At 38.9% G+C, this 17,996-nt stretch overlaps 1 protein-coding gene across 1 annotated transcript; it reads left to right on the top strand.

Moving 5' to 3' along the window:
- Positions 1 to 1,239: 1,239 nt before the first annotated feature.
- On the top strand, positions 1,240 to 2,467 carry LOC118486630. Its single transcript, XM_035983209.1, has 2 exons — positions 1,240 to 1,675; positions 2,265 to 2,467. Exons 1-2 carry the CDS (start codon positions 1,289 to 1,291, stop codon positions 2,277 to 2,279), a joined length of 402 nt encoding a protein of 133 aa, XP_035839102.1. The 5' UTR covers positions 1,240 to 1,288; the 3' UTR covers positions 2,280 to 2,467.
- The last annotated feature ends 15,529 nt before the right edge of the window (positions 2,468 to 17,996 follow it).

The following is a 17,996-nucleotide window of genomic DNA, read 5'->3' as shown; positions in this document are numbered from 1 at the left end:
CCCCGTTTACGACTCGCAACGTCAAACAGAAACTCGTGTTTTGGACTGTTGAACTGTTGAACTTTTGGACTGTTGACTATTGGACTGTTGGACCTTAATTAATATAATTAATTAACTTTAAGCAAACATGTCAACTGTTAATGACCTAGCTGTCACAAACGCTCAGCAAGAGTTGGACTCAAAAATTGGAACCAGCTCTCGTATTCCTAGGCTCTTAGATGCTAATGACTTTCCTGAATGGAAGTGGCGTTTTGAGCAACATATCAAGTTCAAGGAGCCCAAGCTTTGGAGGGTTATTGAAAGAGGTCCTAGAGAAATCATGTATGAGAGGGAGACGAACCCTGGAGTCAAAGTCAAGAAACCTCGTGCTGAATATACTGACGAAGATTACGCTATTGTCGAAGAAGATAATAGAGCAATCGCATACTTGACCATGGGACTGGGGTCAGACATTGCTATGGGATTTCGCACTTGCAAATCAGCCAAAGAACTGTGGGAAGCATTGATCGATGTGTACGAAGGGAATGAAGACATGAGGGAAAGCAGAAGGAACCTGTTGAGGCAAAACTTCAATAATTTCAACTACGTCTATGGGGAAACCATTGAGAATCAGATTCAGCGTTTCTCAAAGATCATTACTCAAATGGATCTAGAAGAAATACTTCTTTCAAAGGCTGCTCAGAATCGACAACTTCTGAATGCCTTGCCAAAGAGTTGGGATAATCACGTTGCTATGATCAAGCGGACCAAAGATCTCGCAAGATGCACCTTGACTGAAATGATTTCACACATCAAAGCATGTGAGCTTGATGACAAACAACGGGAGAATAATCACAAGTCCAGTTTGTTAGCCGCAGGCATTTCTGTTTCTTCCACCAATCCAAGCAATGACAACACTGCACTGATTTCACAGAATGGATCGAAAAAGGCTACCTCTGGGTCAACCACTACTGTGCATTACTCTAGCTCAAGCTCCTCATCGCCTTCAGCAAAAATTGCCACACCTTCTTCAGCCAAATCTGAGCTCATCGCTTTCTTTTCTCAGCAATCGAAAGAGAATCTGGAGGTCGCTGCTTCTGTGATAAATTGTTTGAATGCTTTTGTTGCAGGTAAAATCCAACCTCCTAGCTGGTCGTTGAATGATCTATATCAGTATCTTCCTGAAGATGTGGAGGAGATGGACATCACCTGGCAAATGGCAATGGCAGCTTTCAGAGCACAAAGATTTGCAAATAAGACTGGCAGAAATAGATGGGGCTCTTCTTTCTCAAACTCTGCAAATGTTCCAATGAAGTTACGCTGCTACAACTGTCATGAACAAGGTCATTTGGCAAGGAACTGCCCTAAGCCCAACAACAACAAAGACTTTACACCTGCGCATCCTGCTCCTCCAAATCCTGAAAGGGCTCTTGTGACGACAAACGATTCAATCGCTGCTGGTGAAGGAACTCAGAGTTCAGCCCTTGTTGTTCAACCAAGTGCAGATTTCAATTGGGATGATGAAATTCAACGTCTGAACATCTCACAACCAGAAATCCAGAGTGCTGCTCAAAACATAGCGTTCATGACTTCAGATGAAAAGGACTCTTCGCCAGATGCTGAGCCTCAAGCTGAGAACTTTGCATTCATGACCAAAATCCTGTCAGCTCCTGTTCATGGACTCACTGCTGAAGAGGTACGTTCTATTTTCTGTACTACTGAATGCAGAGAAAGAGTTGAGGCTTATAGAATACATAATGCTGAACTTATTCAAGATTATCAAGATCTTAAGAATAAAAACTTTACTTTGGCCAAAAATGAAAAACTTTACAAAGAAAAAATTGAGGCCCAAAGAAAAGATATAGTTCAGCTAAAAGAAGACCTCAGTGCTAAAAACTGTAATTTCTTAGATGCTCTAGCCACAATTAGCGACCTGACCAAAGAATTAGAGGACTTGAAAGTCAAATATCAGATAAATGAAATCAATATTAAAAAATTTGACACCTCTAGTAATTTGGTCAAGAACATTTGTGACATACAACTAGAGTATAAAGAAAAGAAAGGGGCTGGTTTGGGATACACAAAAACTCCTCCTCCATACAATCATAACTACACTTATATGCCTTTCACGGAAGAGGAGTTACTTAATGAGGGCAAGATGACTTACGGTCCAAAAACCGATAAGTCATCGATCAACAACAAATCTGTTGATAAACAACCAGGTCATTCAATGAATTTTGTCTCAAAAGGAAATGTTGATCCTAACCAGTCGTTTGCATGTGCAGAAAAAGTTGATGTGAAATGTGAAGAGACACTTGGGGGAGAACAAGTTTTAAATTCTGATTCACAAAAACCTTGTTTTGATGAAAATAATCCTGATCTTATTTTGGGACAAAGTATTTTTAGTATGTTTCTTTCTTTAGCTGCTAATGGGCCTGATGTTTTGGGCAAGACTGATGATGTTTGTGTTGAAACTGTGAACACTAATTCTGGTGATGAATTTTCTTCGGTTAATAATTGTGAATGTGATGGTTCTAATATGTCAGATGATAGTGTTGCAGGTGAGGTCCCTCAGGATACATTCAGTGAAACCACTGACACTTCTTCTCAAGAAAATCACGAATGTCCTGATTCTTCTTCTGAATCGGTCTCAGTGGGAGTCCCTAATGTTGAATCTAGTGGGACCCCATTGGAAACCGTTGATACACATGTTGAAGAAGCATGTGTTAGTGAAGTTTCAAATGCTTCTGAAATTGAAACTGAATCAAAAATCATCGACAAAGAATTAAATGGTAATTTGAACGTAAAATCTTCAACAGATGTTTTACCAAATAAAACTGATCTCAAATCGTCAGATTTTCAAGGAAAAGGTAATCACAGTAAGAAAGTCGTGTCTGAATCGCAACATACATCACATGCTTGTGAAACGTCAAATCAGGTGAACCCAGATCGCTCTAAACGAAAGCCAGCAAAAATCGCCAAACCTGATAAGCACAGCAGGAACAATTTTCAGAAAAACCCGAAACTCCACACATTGAAACGACAAACTTGTTTCAATTGTGGAATTGCGGGACATATTGCACGAAATTGTATCCATCCCCCAAAGAAGTCATCCGAGCACAAAGACTTCAAAAATCAGAAGGATAGATCAAATCGAACTGGTTGTTCAAAGCCTATGAATGTCACAAAGACAGAGGCAATGAAGAATAACAGTCGAAGGACCAAGCCCTCTGATTTAGACTGGAATGCAGCCAAAAGAAGAAACCAACAGAATCAAAAAAATTTTCAAAGACACAACCAAAATGTTTTTGATAATTATTGTTCTAATTGGTCCTATCAACACTGGAGACCAAAGGTAAAGGCTGCCCAGTCGAACATGAATGTCAACTCCTTTGTCAACAGAGATAAATCAAAATTTTTGAATAAAGATAATCTGATTTGGCAAAAAGTAACGTACATTGATGCATATGGAAAACCCAGATCCACTATGGGCTGGGTTCCTAAATCTAACTAATCCCGCTACTCGTGCAGGAACAGCTGTGGAGGACTACCGTGCGCCTCTGGTACATGGATAGTGGCTGTTCCAGGCACATGACAGTAGACTTATCCCAACTTGTGTCAAAGAATTTAATGGTGGATATGTCTCATTTGCGGGAGGTGAATCTGGCAGAATCACTTTGAAAGGAACTGTTCAAAACGGTGTTCTCAGCTTTGAAAATGTCAACTATGTTCCAGAACTGAAACACAATCTGTTAAGCATTTCGCAGATTTGTGATAGAGGGAATTCAGTTCATTTTACGAAGAAGGGATGTCATGTTCTGAAGCCTGGGATTGTTATTCCAGAAGACTGGTTCTTGATGACAGCTGAAAGAAAAGGAAATGCTTACGTCATTGATATGAACAAGAAGCCGTGTGAAGAGATCACTTATTTATTTTCGAAGATTTCAGAGCATGATGGTCTATTGTGGCACCGTCGACTCGGGCACGTGAATATGAAAAATCTGAACCGTCTAGCTAAAGGTCAATTGGTACGAGATCTTCCGATCAAGGATTTCATGTTGGTGGAAAAGTGTGTTGCTTGTGCGAAAGGGAAGGCTCATCGAAAACCTCACAAGTCTAAACCAGTACCCTCGACAAAAGCTGTACTCGAACTACTTCACATGGATCTTTTTGGTCCAGTGAATGTGCTGAGCATCGGGAGGAAAGCTTACTGTCTGGTAATCGTCGATGATTACTCTCGCTACACTTGGGTGTATTTTCTCAGTCACAAAAATGAAACTGCTGCATTGGTGAAACAATTCATTACTTTGGCTGAAAATCAAGCGAGTACTAAGGTGAAGGTTATTCGATCAGACAATGGGACAGAATTCAAGAATGTTACTTTGGATACGTTCTGCGTTGAAAAGGGAATCGATCGACAGTTCAGTGCGCCTCGCACTCCATAACAAAATGGAGTGGCTGAAAGAAGGAATCGTACTCTAATTGAGGCAGCACGTACCATGCTGGCTGATTCAAAGCTTCCCAGCTTCTTTTGGGCCGAAGCTGTAAGCACGGCTTGTTATATCCAGAATCATGCTTTAGTAAATAAACGTCACATGAAAACCCCTTATGAGATTCTGGAAGGACGTAAACCTTCGGTTTCACACTTTCGTATTTTTGGTTGTCCATGTGTATTATTACTAATGGACTCAAATGGAAAGTTTGAAGTCAAAGGTGACGAATGTTACTTTGTTGGATATGCTAAAGGTTCTGCTTATAGGGTATACAACAAAGTAACTAGAAAAGTTGTTGAGTCGTGCAACATCGAATGGCTTGAAGAGAATGCTACGGACGCTAGAGTCGGTCCAGATTGGTTATATGATTATTCTGCTCTGTTTAAGTCATTTAACATTTTGTCAAATGATGTTTCAGTTGCAGGTGCGTCTGTTCCCAAACAACCATTGTCATTTGAAGATACGGAAGACGAAGCACAGATGGAAGAACAAGCTGTAAACGAATCAAAAAGCCACACTGTTGATCCTCCGGGGATAGTTTTTACTCCTCACCCTTCACCACAATAGATGTCCCATCACTCCCTTGAAGGTGCTTCAACAAGTGGTGCTTCACCCAGTGTTTCAGGAACTTCACTGTTTCCTGATCCAATTCCTGAGGATTGTACAGTCACTTCTCCTGTAGTTCACACTACAACCTCACCTAATGAGGGGGAGTCTAGCAACACCACAACTGAAGAAGAGATTGTACCTGATTTGGCCGTACCGACGAGCGTTCAACGCAATCACCCAATCGAGAATGTGATTGGTCCTGTAAATGCAGGAATTTTGACCCGGAGTCAATCAGGAACCATTAACACTTGCTTATATTCTTGTTATCTTTCTCAAATCGAACCTAAAACCATTGATATAGCTTTGCAGGAACCTGGCTGGGTAGATGCTATGCACGAAGAGCTGAACCAGTTTGAAAAACTTGGAGTATGGAAGCTTGTCAAGTTGCCAGCAGGAAAACGTAAGCTTGGAACTAGATGGGTATTTCGAAACAAGCAGGATTCTGCGGGTGTTATCGTTCGAAACAAAGCAAGGCTGGTGGTTCAGGGTTTTAGACAAATCGAAGGACTGGATTATGATGAAGTATATGCTCCGGTTGCACGACTTGAAGCCATCCAGATCTTCTTGGCCTACGCGTCATACATGGGATTCACTGTTTATCAGATGGATGTCAAGACTGCGTTTCTCTATGGAGATGTGAAGGAAGAAATTTTTGTCGAGCAGCCGCCAGGGTTTGTGCATCTAGATCATCCTGAGTACGCCTATAAGCTAGACAAGGCGTTGTACGGGTTACATCAGGCTCCTCGAGCTTGGTATGCCACACTGACAGAGCATCTGTTGGCTCATGGGTACACGCGTGGCACCATAGACCAGACTCTGTTTATCAAGAGGGTAGGACGTGATCAAATTTTGGTTCAAATCTACGTTGATGATATCATTTTCGGATCTACAAGCGAGGATCTTTGCAAGGAATTTGAGAGAGTTATGAAGAAAAAGTTTGAAATGAGTGCTCTGGGGGAGATGACACTGTTTTTGGGTCTACAAGTTAAGCAGAGTTCACAAGGAATTCTGATTCATCAGGGGAAGTATGTGGATGATGTGCTGGCAAAGTTCAAATTCACGGACGCAAAGCCTGCTGAGACACCTATGGCAGAGAGACCATTGTTGACTGAAGATGAAGAAGGAGAGTCTGTAAATCAACGTCAATATAGGTCCATGATCGGGTCATTAATGTATCTCACAGCTAGCCGTCCGGACATCATGTTCGCTGTTTGCAACTGTGCACGCTATCAGGCTAATCCTAAAACTTCTCATCTTATTGCTGTTAAACGGATCTTTCGGTATCTTAAAGGCCGACCTCGGTTTGGCCTGTGGTATCCGAAAGATTCCAATTTTGACTTGTTTGCTTTCTCTGACAGCAATTTTGGAGGTACTGACAGTGACAGGAAATCCACTTCTGCGGGATGTCAATTTTTGGGTGATCGGCTCATTTCTTGGCAGTGCAAGAAACAACAAACAGTAGCGATATCCACAGCTGAAGCTGAGTATGTTGCTGCTTCTGCTTCTTGCTCTCAAGTGGTGTGGATGCAACATCAATTGCAGGATTATGGTTTGACTTATCTTAACACTACTATTTACTGCGATAATGATGCTGCTATACAAATTGTTCGAAATCCTGTTTTCCACTCCAAAACCAAGCACATTGATATTAAAGTGCATTTCATTCGGGACTGTTTTGACAGAGGTCTGATTACGCTTGAGCAAATCGACACAGATGCAAATGCTGCCGATTTGTTCACCAAACCTGTCAGCAGCTCGAAATTCAGGGTGCTTGTGGATTTTCTAAAAATGATCCGTTTTACTGATTGAGCATGTTTTGTTTTTCGTAGGTAAATTTGTTCATAAAGTTTTCTATTCTTAGGTAGTTTTTATTTATGCACAAATTTAGGGGGAGAAAAATCGAAAAATACAAAAACATTAAAAAAAAATCGAAAAATACAAAAACATTAAAAAAATTGAAAAATACAAAAAGAGGTTCAAAAGGAAGTGTGGCTGGACTGGGAAATGAAATGAATTTTCACTTTATGGTCGAGGGCTGACTCATGTAAGACCAGTATCGAAATAGTTTGACTCTAGGATGATGTGTTGGTAGGCTCTATCCTTAAGATTGGAAACATTAGCTGTTTCTGTCTAGAACTAAATTAGTACATGACCTCAGGAAAGAAAATCACTTGGAATTAGCTCATGTCTATTTGAATGTCTGTATGATTTCCCGATACACACAATTTTGATCTGATTCTGAAATCTTATCTGAAAAAGTCGTGTACCTCCTCTGCTGCATCCAGATACATGCTGACCTGGAGGTGCTAGGCAACGACAGCTTCTGCTGCATCCAGATACATGCTGACCTAGCTGTCTGTTGTCGCGCTGTAGATCTAAACACCCGAAAGAGGCCCTCTAGTGCCCAAAAGAAACCCAAACAAACCTATATCAAATTGAGAAAAACTCATTTGATCTGTATATTATATCACCTCTGCAAAAGATCTATTCTGTTCTCTTCTCAATCCGCTCCAAGTTAAGATTTCAGAAATCTGGATTGGACTTGTGAAATATGTGGTAGGGAAGATACTTGCATGATAGAATGTGCTGTTTATATTTCCAGGATTTGATTAGTATTCGTCTGGGTGTTCATGGTTAAAATATCAAAACATGATAAAGTGAAGTACAGGCAGTTACATGAAAAAGGTCTAGGGAAATGAGTTTAAGAGGACAAATATACTGGCAGTTGTCTAGATCATTCTAGAATAGATCAGTGTTGATAAGTGAAGTCATGCCCGAAACCTTGTGATTTGATCCCTGAGCATCTATGCAAATTTCCTGATTTTTTTTGTAAATAATATTTTATTATTTATTTTGTTTTATGTTTTTGTTTTGCAAAACAAATGCTCAAAGGTTAATGGGTAATTTTTATTAAATCAGATTTTTGAATTGGGTTTATTAAAATGTTTATTGAAAAATGGTTTGAGCCCAAGTCCATAAGGCCCAGTCCATCAGACATGGGCCCATGGAAAACTGTTGAATATAAATGGTGGTTACGAGTCATTGTCCTCATTCACTCGCAATCTTGTTTCAATTCTCTCTCATTATTCCGGCTGCAATCACGACTCCGACTGACTTCCGATTGCGACTCGCAATCTGATTTGACATTCATCAAGGTAAATGACGTCATTATTCAAGTTTTTGCAGGATTTTTGAATTTTGGTTGAAGATTCCGGCGAATATTTGAAGATTCCGATGAAGATTTGATGATTCCGATGATGTTTCCGATGAATATTTGAAGTTTCCGATGAAGTTTTAACTCGCAATCATGAACAACAGGACTCGAAACCAGTGGTTACGACTCGCAACCTCAAGATTGCGACTCATGGTTGCGACTCATTTTGGATTGTTGCGACTCATGATTGCGACTCGCAATCTGCTGGTTGCGACTCATTTTGGCTGGTTGCGACTCATGGTTTCGAGTGAACAGTGACAGTGTTTGTTTTATTTTTAATTTTTATCTCTGTTTGTAATTGGAAACTTATATGTTTTGTATGGTGTGCAGAAAAAATGGACTTAAAGTTTATCGCGTCTCATAATCAAGTAGCATATTTGGCACCTCCACCTGTGAAGCACAAGCAGCTTTTCACGTCATTGATCAAAGGCTTAAGTACATGCCGTATTGCTCACGCTCTTCGTGAAAATCCGGTCGTTTATGAAAGCCTCATTCGAGATTTTTGGAAGACTACAAAGGTGGAAATCATTGAAGGAAAAGGAGCTATAGCTGCTGAGATCGACGGGACGAAGATTATTGTGACGGAGCAGATTATCAGGGATGTGTTGAAGTTCAATGATCAGGAAACGGATCCAATCGAGCTTGCTGCTGGAACCATTGAAGAAATTTTGCCACGACTGAGTTATGAAGGAAAATTTCCTCCCTTGGTTAAGAAGTTTGTTCATCCATACTGGCGTTTACTATTGCACATGTTCTTGTTGTGCATGACAGAAAACCGAGGGGGAATTGATCAGTTAAACACAACACAGACGGCTGCATTGATTTGCGTGATTACAAATGAGCCATTCAACTATTCAAGATATGTTCTGGAAGCGATGAAGAGAAATGCTATTGGGCTTCGAAAGGATAAGTTTTTGATGTATCCTAGATTTGTGCAGATGATTCTAAATGAGCGTTATCCTAAATTGAAGAGATCTGGTAACACGCTGGAGTTAAAGCCCATGGGTCCTTCATGCTTTGGTGCTCTCACTACAAAGAAAGGAACAGAGAAAAAGTATGAGGGTTTGATCGAGTTGGAGAAGTTTGGTCAGTTTGCAGAGACCGAAGACATTGTTGAGAATCCAGTCATAGCACAAGCCGTACCTGCACGTGCCATTGTTGCTGAAGAACATGACATTCAAAGGAGCGCTGAAAATGAACCTGAGCCAGAGCGTATCACTATTAACTCTGACGATGAAGGTGTTGAGATTACATGTGATTCTGATGATGATAACATAGAACTTCCTCCTGAAGTTAATGCTGATGCTGTTTCTACAGTTAATCCGGTGATTTCTGCTGAGAGTTTGGCGATGCTGATAAAGAAAGTGACTGACACGATGGGTAATCCTCCTCCCAATCTGTCAGTATCTACTGAAGAGCCAGAAGAAAGCCCAAGGGATTCTGATTCTATTCCGTTAAAAAGGAAAAAGAGGGATCCTAGACCCGGAATGTTTATCGAACAAGGCAAAGATCAATCTGTGACTGTTGCTGATGATACTGAAGGTTTGTATGACTTCGATTTCGAAAGGAGTGTTGATGATACCACTACCACTACAGAGAACATCTTTGAGTTTGATGCTGGAACTCAAGGTGATGATACAGTTATGGCGAATGTTGAAGTTCAAAATGAAGCAGTGCCCAATGTTGATGCTCACACTGAAGCTGGGCCATCTGGAATTGTTAGTGCTGGACCTTCTGGTACTATTCATGAAGAACCGAGCAGTTCAAGTGGTAAAAGGCCTGTAGAACCACTTAGAATGCCTTTTGACAGTGATTCTAGTGATGATGATGAGTTTATAAGCATGAGGGAAATGAAGAAACGTTTGGTTGTGCTTGAACAAGATTCAATTCATAAAGATGCAAAGATCATTCAGCTTGAAGACACAATTGTGAAGAAAGATCAACAAATTGAGCAACTGCAAGGAGACGTTAGCCTATTGTTCAATATTGTTTATGATCTGCGAGGTAAGCTTGAAAAGAAATTCGGACAAGAGTTTTCTGATCCAACAGATGTCGAAAACAGAAAGAAAGCTTTTGAGAAAGATAATGCTGAAAGGAGTGCTGCTATGGAAAAATACTTTGAAAGAGTTACTGATCCAGAAGCAGAGAAAGCTAAAGCAGAGAGGTTGAAGAAGAAAAGAGAGTTTGTGATTCTGAAGAACAAGAATGCAAATCCAGATGATGAAGATGCACATGCTACACATCATTTAATGGATGTTGGTGAAACTCTCTACGATAAGAAAGGAAATCGATCTGGTGTTGTTAGCTGGGGTTATGATCATGATCGTAACAGATGGTGGATCAAAAGGAAAGTTGGACCGGTCGAATGGTACAAACATTCAGGACAATTTCAGTCTTTCACTAAGGTAGATTTGACAGATTTGACAAATAAACCTTATGTGGATGATAAGCCTAATGGTCCTGGTTATGCGTTCTTCGAGAGATTGAAAAGAGAAGTTGCTAAAGGTTTTCCCTCGATGCGTACAGCGGATTCTACTGTTAAACCAGCGAAAGGGATCAGGGATCCGTATACGAACAAGCGAATGAAGATTGTGCACTGGCCCGCTACTGACAAAGAGAAGACGATTCCGTTGGTGAGAAAGATTTCAAAAGGGGCGCTGAAGACAATGCACTTTTGGGCGTATGATGAACGTCTTGGTCAAGCAGTGATTGTTTGTGATGGTGATGCAAGTTACTGTTTGGTAGATCAGATTGATTTATTGAATCTTGCAGTTGAAGATCTTGAAGTCTTGGCAAGCAACCAAATCAGAGCTACTGAAAAATATGAAGAAATTGCTAAGGGTTGGACATCTGCGGTAGCCTCTGTCATGCATATTCATAAGAAGGGTTTTGGTGGATACAAAGACAATATGAGTGGTGGTAATCAAGGCAGCTGAAGTCAGAAGAACCTGCATGCATAAACCTAGGGGGAGATTGTTGGAACCCGAAGGTTTATTCATGTAGGTTAGCAAAGTTTAGGGATTGGTTTTGTAATTAGTTCTTTATGTTTTGGGTTAATCATTGTGGTTTGGGCTAGATAAGTGTTTTTTTTTTTTTTGGGTAAAGGGTTACCCCGGTGATTTTATATATTCACATCAAAAACAAACAAGTAGTGAGGTGAAGTCCACACTAGTTCTTACATGAGACATGCCCCACGTAAGTATAAGCCAAACATCGAAAAACAACATAACAAATGAAAACTTCTAGTCTAGCAACTAGCAAAAAACCGTAGCAACGAAACGCTAACATCTAGCCTCCATCATCGTTCACATTGTCTTCACCAATGCCCCAAACGCCTCGCAATCTAGCAACATTCGTACATTGCCTAAATTTAACGGGCTAGATAAGTGTTGCATGGGCCTAGGTTGGTTTTCGGCCCTATGTGTTTAGTATATAAACAACCCTAATCAGTTGATTAGGGGTTGTTGATTGCGACTAGAGTTGGGCAACACAAGCAAAGGAACCGAGTTCCACTAGAAATCTTGTATCAGTCATCGGTTATCGTTGAATGCAAGTTTCGGTTTGTCTTTGATCTATTGTTTATTGTTTGATCTTAATATTTGTTCTTGAATCACCTTGTGTTTGATTTCCGCGCTCTCACAAGGTTTAGATTGATATCATTGAGAGATCCTCACGGGTTTTACAGTCATACCTCGGACCATTCCACCGTCATACCCGCAATTTGCTAAACTCTCGCTATCTTCAGATGCGAGTGTCCTTCAGTTAAAACATTTACAAAAATTAGTAACATCAACTTCAATAATCACCCGTATTAAAATACAAGGCTTTTCTACTATACGCATCAACGCGCACAATTTCGTCAACTATATTTATCATTTAATTGAGGTAACGTGTATCACACGATAGCCCTATGTGTTGTTTACAACACTTTAGCATGCTAAACTATTAACATACATGTGCTTACCGGATTTGCGATCAAGCCTCGAACCGAACACTTTATTCTTTTTAACCTTGAGCTCTGATTAACATACTTGAAACTATTAACATACAGGTGGTTTTTCTGGTGAGAGTTTTGTTTTAGGTGTATCAGAATCTGACTTCTTAGGTTCAGCAGTGGTTTTGAGTTTCGCAACAGTGGTTGGTTTTTCTGGTGGTGATTCGTTATCTTTCTGTGATTTTCTACTATTTGAAGTTCTAATGTTGAGCACTTCATCTTCCTCTTTTGTATGCTTCCTCTTCTATTTTCGTTCAATCTCCTTATCTATCTGTTTGTTAACGGAATCATCAATTCCCTTTTTCTTACCAGTATCAGATTTTCCAGAAGATTTTGCAGAAGTTTGCTTGGCAGCCTTTGGATTTCGTTTTAGCTGATTCCTTGGTGTTGGTTTGCCAAAGTTTTTCATGGAATCTTTTTCCGTCTTATCAGCATCATCTTCATCTTCTTTTTCAAACACAGGTGTAGGGGTAGTACCAGTTAACTTTACAATGCATTCTTTTATGCCCTTGATGTCAGCCTGTGTGTCTTCGTATCTTGCTTCAACCATAACTCTAATTAGCTTCATGTGGGAATTAAGTTGAATCTCAGCCAGTTCCCTTTGAGCTGCAAGAATGGGTTGTACCGAATTCCAAAGCTCTTGGCATAACTACTGATGAGAAGGTCGACTTTTGAAAGCATCCACCAACTGCTTCAATTGATCTTTCATATCAACAACAGTTGTTTCCAAGTTAGATATCCTGTCCGTCAAATCCTGGTATTTAATCCATCACCTAACTTAATAGGATCATCTGAATTCCCACCAGAGGTGGTTGTATCTGCTTTTGAAAGAGGAGGTATCTCCAAATTTTCATTAGCAGATGCCCCTTGTTCTTAGTTCTGGGGACTTCCCTCTGCATCAGTAGTTACCTTAGTGATCTCACCCGTGGTTAACTTGAACTCACCAGTGGATACCTTGATAGACACAGTAGTGGTTGCCTGTAAGGGAGTCTGACTGATGAAACTACTGTCCAAATGTAAATCAGTGGATTTACATTTGTAGTAGCTGCTCCACTTGAAATACCATCAAGAATTTGCTGAAATTCAAGAGGTGTAGCCTCCTCAACTATTTCTGGGTTAGGTAATTGAAAAGGTTCAGACATAGCTATTGTTGAAGTTAAACTCTCAGTAAAGTGTTCGTGAGAGGGATTGCTATCACTCTGAATGTCAATAGCTTGAAGCAGTGTTACAGACTTTGGTGGAATGGAAGATGAAGGGATTGCTGTCGAAAGAGATATTGCCGCGGGAGAAGGGCTTTTAAGTATACTCTCATATGAGGGTATGACATCATATTGTGGTGTCCCTGTGAATACAACATGTTCCTTTTGTGAGGAATCATGAGGAGTTTGGTTTATGGGTTGAGATCTTTCCACATGTTGTGAGGAAGTAGCAACAGTGGTTTGTAGTGACATCTGTGTTGTCACAGGGTTAACCTCTGGGATCTCATCTTCCAGAAGACCCGTTTTGCTGGTTTCGGTGGGCTTTTTGGATTTTGTTTTGGTCTTTTTGAGTTTTGTTGGTGGGGGTTTCACAGCAGTTGTTGTAGTGCTGTGATCACCAAGAGCAGTGGGCACAGCAACAGACGTTTGAGGAGCAGTTGTAGACTCATCTAAAATTTCCTCATTCCCCTTTGCTTCAGTTTTGAAAACATCTGACTCTTTAACCATAAGGCGAGTAAAAGTTAGACTATTCATTTTAATAGCTTCACCTTTTTTCAAAAGCTTTTTGAGAAACATGTTTTTGCAGGTAGTATCTTAATAGTCTAGGAAACATAAGAAAACCAGCAGTTTTCCCCTTTTCAATAGCAGCAGCTTTCCTCTTTTTAATAACAGCAGTTTTGCCCTTTTTAATAGCAGCAATTTTGCCCTTTTTAACGTTATTTAAATTTACAACCAAATCAGCAAACAGTGCTTGGGAGTAGTTAAAATCAGTATTTGTCAAAATTGCATACCACAATGACTGAATTTTCAAAGGTATTTCATTAAAAGAAGTAGTTTTATTTGAGAGACAGATTAAGAGAGTATGGAACAGGAATTTCATTGGTGGTGGAAAATTACCTTTAAACATAGTTGCCTGATTCAACTCTCCATCATATCCCCTCCCCACCAAGTATGTTTGAATCTCATTTTTTGGCAAAGAGGTCTTACCTGCCAAGTCGTATACCTCAAATGTTGTTGATATGGTACTGGGGGTAATAGCAACCGATTCACCTCCGACTTTTGAAGTTATACTTACAGCCACATTGTTTTGTTCTTCAATATTCGCATTAGCCCAAAAATCGCGAAGCGTCTCTTGGAAAATGGGTGCGTCGGCGGTAAGAATGACCTTATATTTTGATGATGTAAGAATATCAATCATCGAATGATAGAGAGTATTGTTCTCGGTTTTCTCAAAAATAGCAACGTAGTTATGCGATTTTTTCATCACCAAAGTCATGATCGGAATTGAAAGTTGCTAGAGGTTGACGAAGAAGTGTTGAAGAAGAAGGTGGAAACCTTACTGCTGAATTTTAAACTCCAGACGAAAGTAAAACCTCTGTTTGGGGATGAAACAACGGTTTATAAAGTGAAAAAGGTGAATGCTGACGTGTCAAAAGTTAGAAAGATCTGATTGCTAACATTTGTCCACGTCACAACCTCTGCTCTGATAATGGTTGACAGTTGTTGCGAAAACCACTGTTAGCCAACAACAGATGTTAGGCAACATTAGTAACTCAACAGTCCTCGGATTAAACAGAACCTAAGAGAACAGACAATACCCTTCAGCAATATTTAGAAACCACTGTTGGGCAACAACAGATCTTATACAACAATAGTAACTTAGCAGTCCTTTCAATATACTTTTAATATAAACGAATAAATTGATATTAAATATCAGCAGCCATTTAATGCAAAACATTTAAAAAATAAATTTTCATGTGAAAACTATAAAATTAAATATCATGAAACTGAAAGGACAAATTTTAAACCTCTGCCATAAAGAAATATAAAAACAAAATCTCTTCATTTAAAGACCAACAATAATCTACATGGCAAACAAAGGCTACTACCACTTCATCGGACACAAATGTTGTAAACAGTGGTAAATCAACAATTGAGCAATAACAGATGTTCAGAACTGTTGAGCAGTGGTAAATCAACAGCAGTAAAAAACCTCGTCATTTAAAGACGTTGAGCAATAACAGATGTTCAGAATTCTATTGTGTTAATCATTGACAATTCTTTGGAAACTGCTGTTGGGAATAACAGATGTTCGCACCAGTAGCAACTTGAGCAATAACAGTTGACCAATAACAGCTGCTCAGCACTATTGAGCAGTGGTAAATCAACAGCGGTAAAAACGTCTTCATTTAAAGACGTTGAGCAATAACAGATGTTCAAAACTTCTATAAAGTTAATCATTGACAATTCTTTGGAAACTGCTGTTGTGAATAACAGATGTTCGCACCAGTAGCAACTCAACAGTCGTTACAAAAAACAGGAATTATGAGATGAGACAATACCTTTAAACAGTGGATGAATCTTTTGCCAAACAGCTGTTTTCAACAGACTTTTAAAGATTTTTTGTCAAATTTTTTCAAAATACCTATTTTTTAAGAATGTTCAGAACTTCTATTGGATTGATGGTTGACAATCCTTTAGAAACCGCTAATGGGAATAACAGATGTTGCCAACAGTAGCAACTCAACAGTCGTTACAAAAAACAGGAATTATGAGAACAGACAATACCTTTAAACTGTGGATAAATCTTTTGCTAAACAGATGCTGGCAACAATAGCAACTCAACATTTACAATAGCAGATATCAACACTAACAACTGTTGATGCTCAAATCAGTAAAAATAAAATGCTCTACAAAGATCAACAATTACATTAAGAAATGAAAAACGAAATTTAATAATCTTCAGCTCTTGAACAGTAGTCCTATCCTCATATACTTGATCCTCAACTTCCTTGAAAAAGCAATACTTTAAATCATAAGAACCTACAGAAGGATATGATGACATTTTTAACTTGTATATTTCTTCAACTCCGATGTAAAAGAAGGATATAATGGTAGTAAAACGTGATGAAAAGCTTCTGCACTGTTTTTGAATTCCGAAGTGCAGAAAGACATCACCAAAACACCTCTTCAGCTCTTGAACAATAGCCCTGTCCTCATGTAAAAGAAGGATATGTTAATCGTAGTAAAATGTTAAATATCAATAAACCGAAAGAACAAAAATAAAATTAGAAAACAACAGATTCTCATAATTACCATTAAGTTCTTCATTTATCATAAAGAAGTACTCCACTTTCTGCACTTCAGACTTCAAAAACAGTGCAGAAGAACTTCCCACTGCTCGCTCGAAAAAAAAAAAAGCTGAAATATATCAACACCTTAAAATAAATATTATCAACATAATCAACAGTTTAAAAGAATCCACAAACCTAAAATAACCCGCAAAGCCAAGGTCAAAGGCGAGTGTGTGAAACATAGCTTCCATGAAACAACGATGTTGGAACAATGATACTGGAACAAAGAACTGTATCTGAAGATTAACGGGCTCAATCATGAGAGCTATGCATTTGAGTAAGAGAGATATGATCGCAATTATAAAGTAAAGAGATAAATTGAAATTTGAATGTGGAGCCAAATTCATATGTAGATATGAGCAAGAGAGATTTGAATGTGGAGCCAGATAATTATATCTTATTTATAGGATTAGAATTAGAATTAGAATATATATGGTTTGAATTTTGAATTTTGAATGTGGAGCCAGAATTTTGAATTTTGAACGTGAGAAGAGGTTTTTTGAATTTTCAATTAACATCAGTATTTTAATATAAACGATCAGGGCAGACCTTTGAGTATAAGGCATTATACAAATGGGTAGACCTTTGAAAATGTGGATGTGGACCAACTTTGAATTTTAAAGTCTTTTAATATTAGGCATTATGATTTAATAATGACATAAGAAAATCCTTGTTAGACATGCTCTCAAGCTGACACATCAGCTTTTCTTATGTCACTTGAGTTTTTTTTATAGAAAGTATAGATAATTATTAAAATTTAAAATTAAAGTGAGTCGGGTAGATTTGTTTGTTGGTGCGCGTGGAGATTACGCTGGTGTTGGTGAAGTAGGAAAGAAATTTGTTTGGAATAGGATGAGTAGTGGGTTCATTGAACTTGGACACTTTTGTCTTGTGCTGTTTAAAAGGAGTCTTTTGCAAATCATATAATACAGGTCAAACACGACTGTGCCTCACAATGTTTTAGATCTGGTCGTCAGAGAATATCAAATCAAATTGTTGGAACTCAAATTTACTTTAAACAATTGCTCTAAAATTTGAACTTTTAATCATATAAAAAATGTAAACCGATGTCATCCTTATAAATTTTGAGGTTTTTTTTTTTTTTTTTTTTTTTTTTTTTCTAAGGCTATCGGATATGAGGGTCATGGTTGGGACATGGTTTACCACCTAGGAACATGAATGGAAAACTACACCATCCCCTTGATTGATCCACCATGGTTTGCATGGATTAAACCATGGCAACCATGGTCCTCCTTTCTATTTTTCAACAAATCATTTTCTATTTCTTTAGACAAAGATAAATTAAAATAAATAAGTGGCTAGTGGTTTGAGTCATGACCACACCCTTAGGGTAGTGGTTTTGTATGGTGGATT

The sequence above is a fragment of the Helianthus annuus genome, chromosome 14 (genome assembly GCF_002127325.2).
Source record: "Helianthus annuus cultivar XRQ/B chromosome 14, HanXRQr2.0-SUNRISE, whole genome shotgun sequence".
Lineage (NCBI taxonomy): Eukaryota > Viridiplantae > Streptophyta > Magnoliopsida > Asterales > Asteraceae > Helianthus > Helianthus annuus.
This window is presented reverse-complemented; position numbering and strand designations above follow the sequence as displayed.

Coding starts and splice junctions, on each gene's coding strand:
- LOC118486630 (XM_035983209.1), top strand. CDS start 1,289: ATGAAGTTACGCTGCTACAACTGTCATGAACAAGGTCATTTGGCAAGG.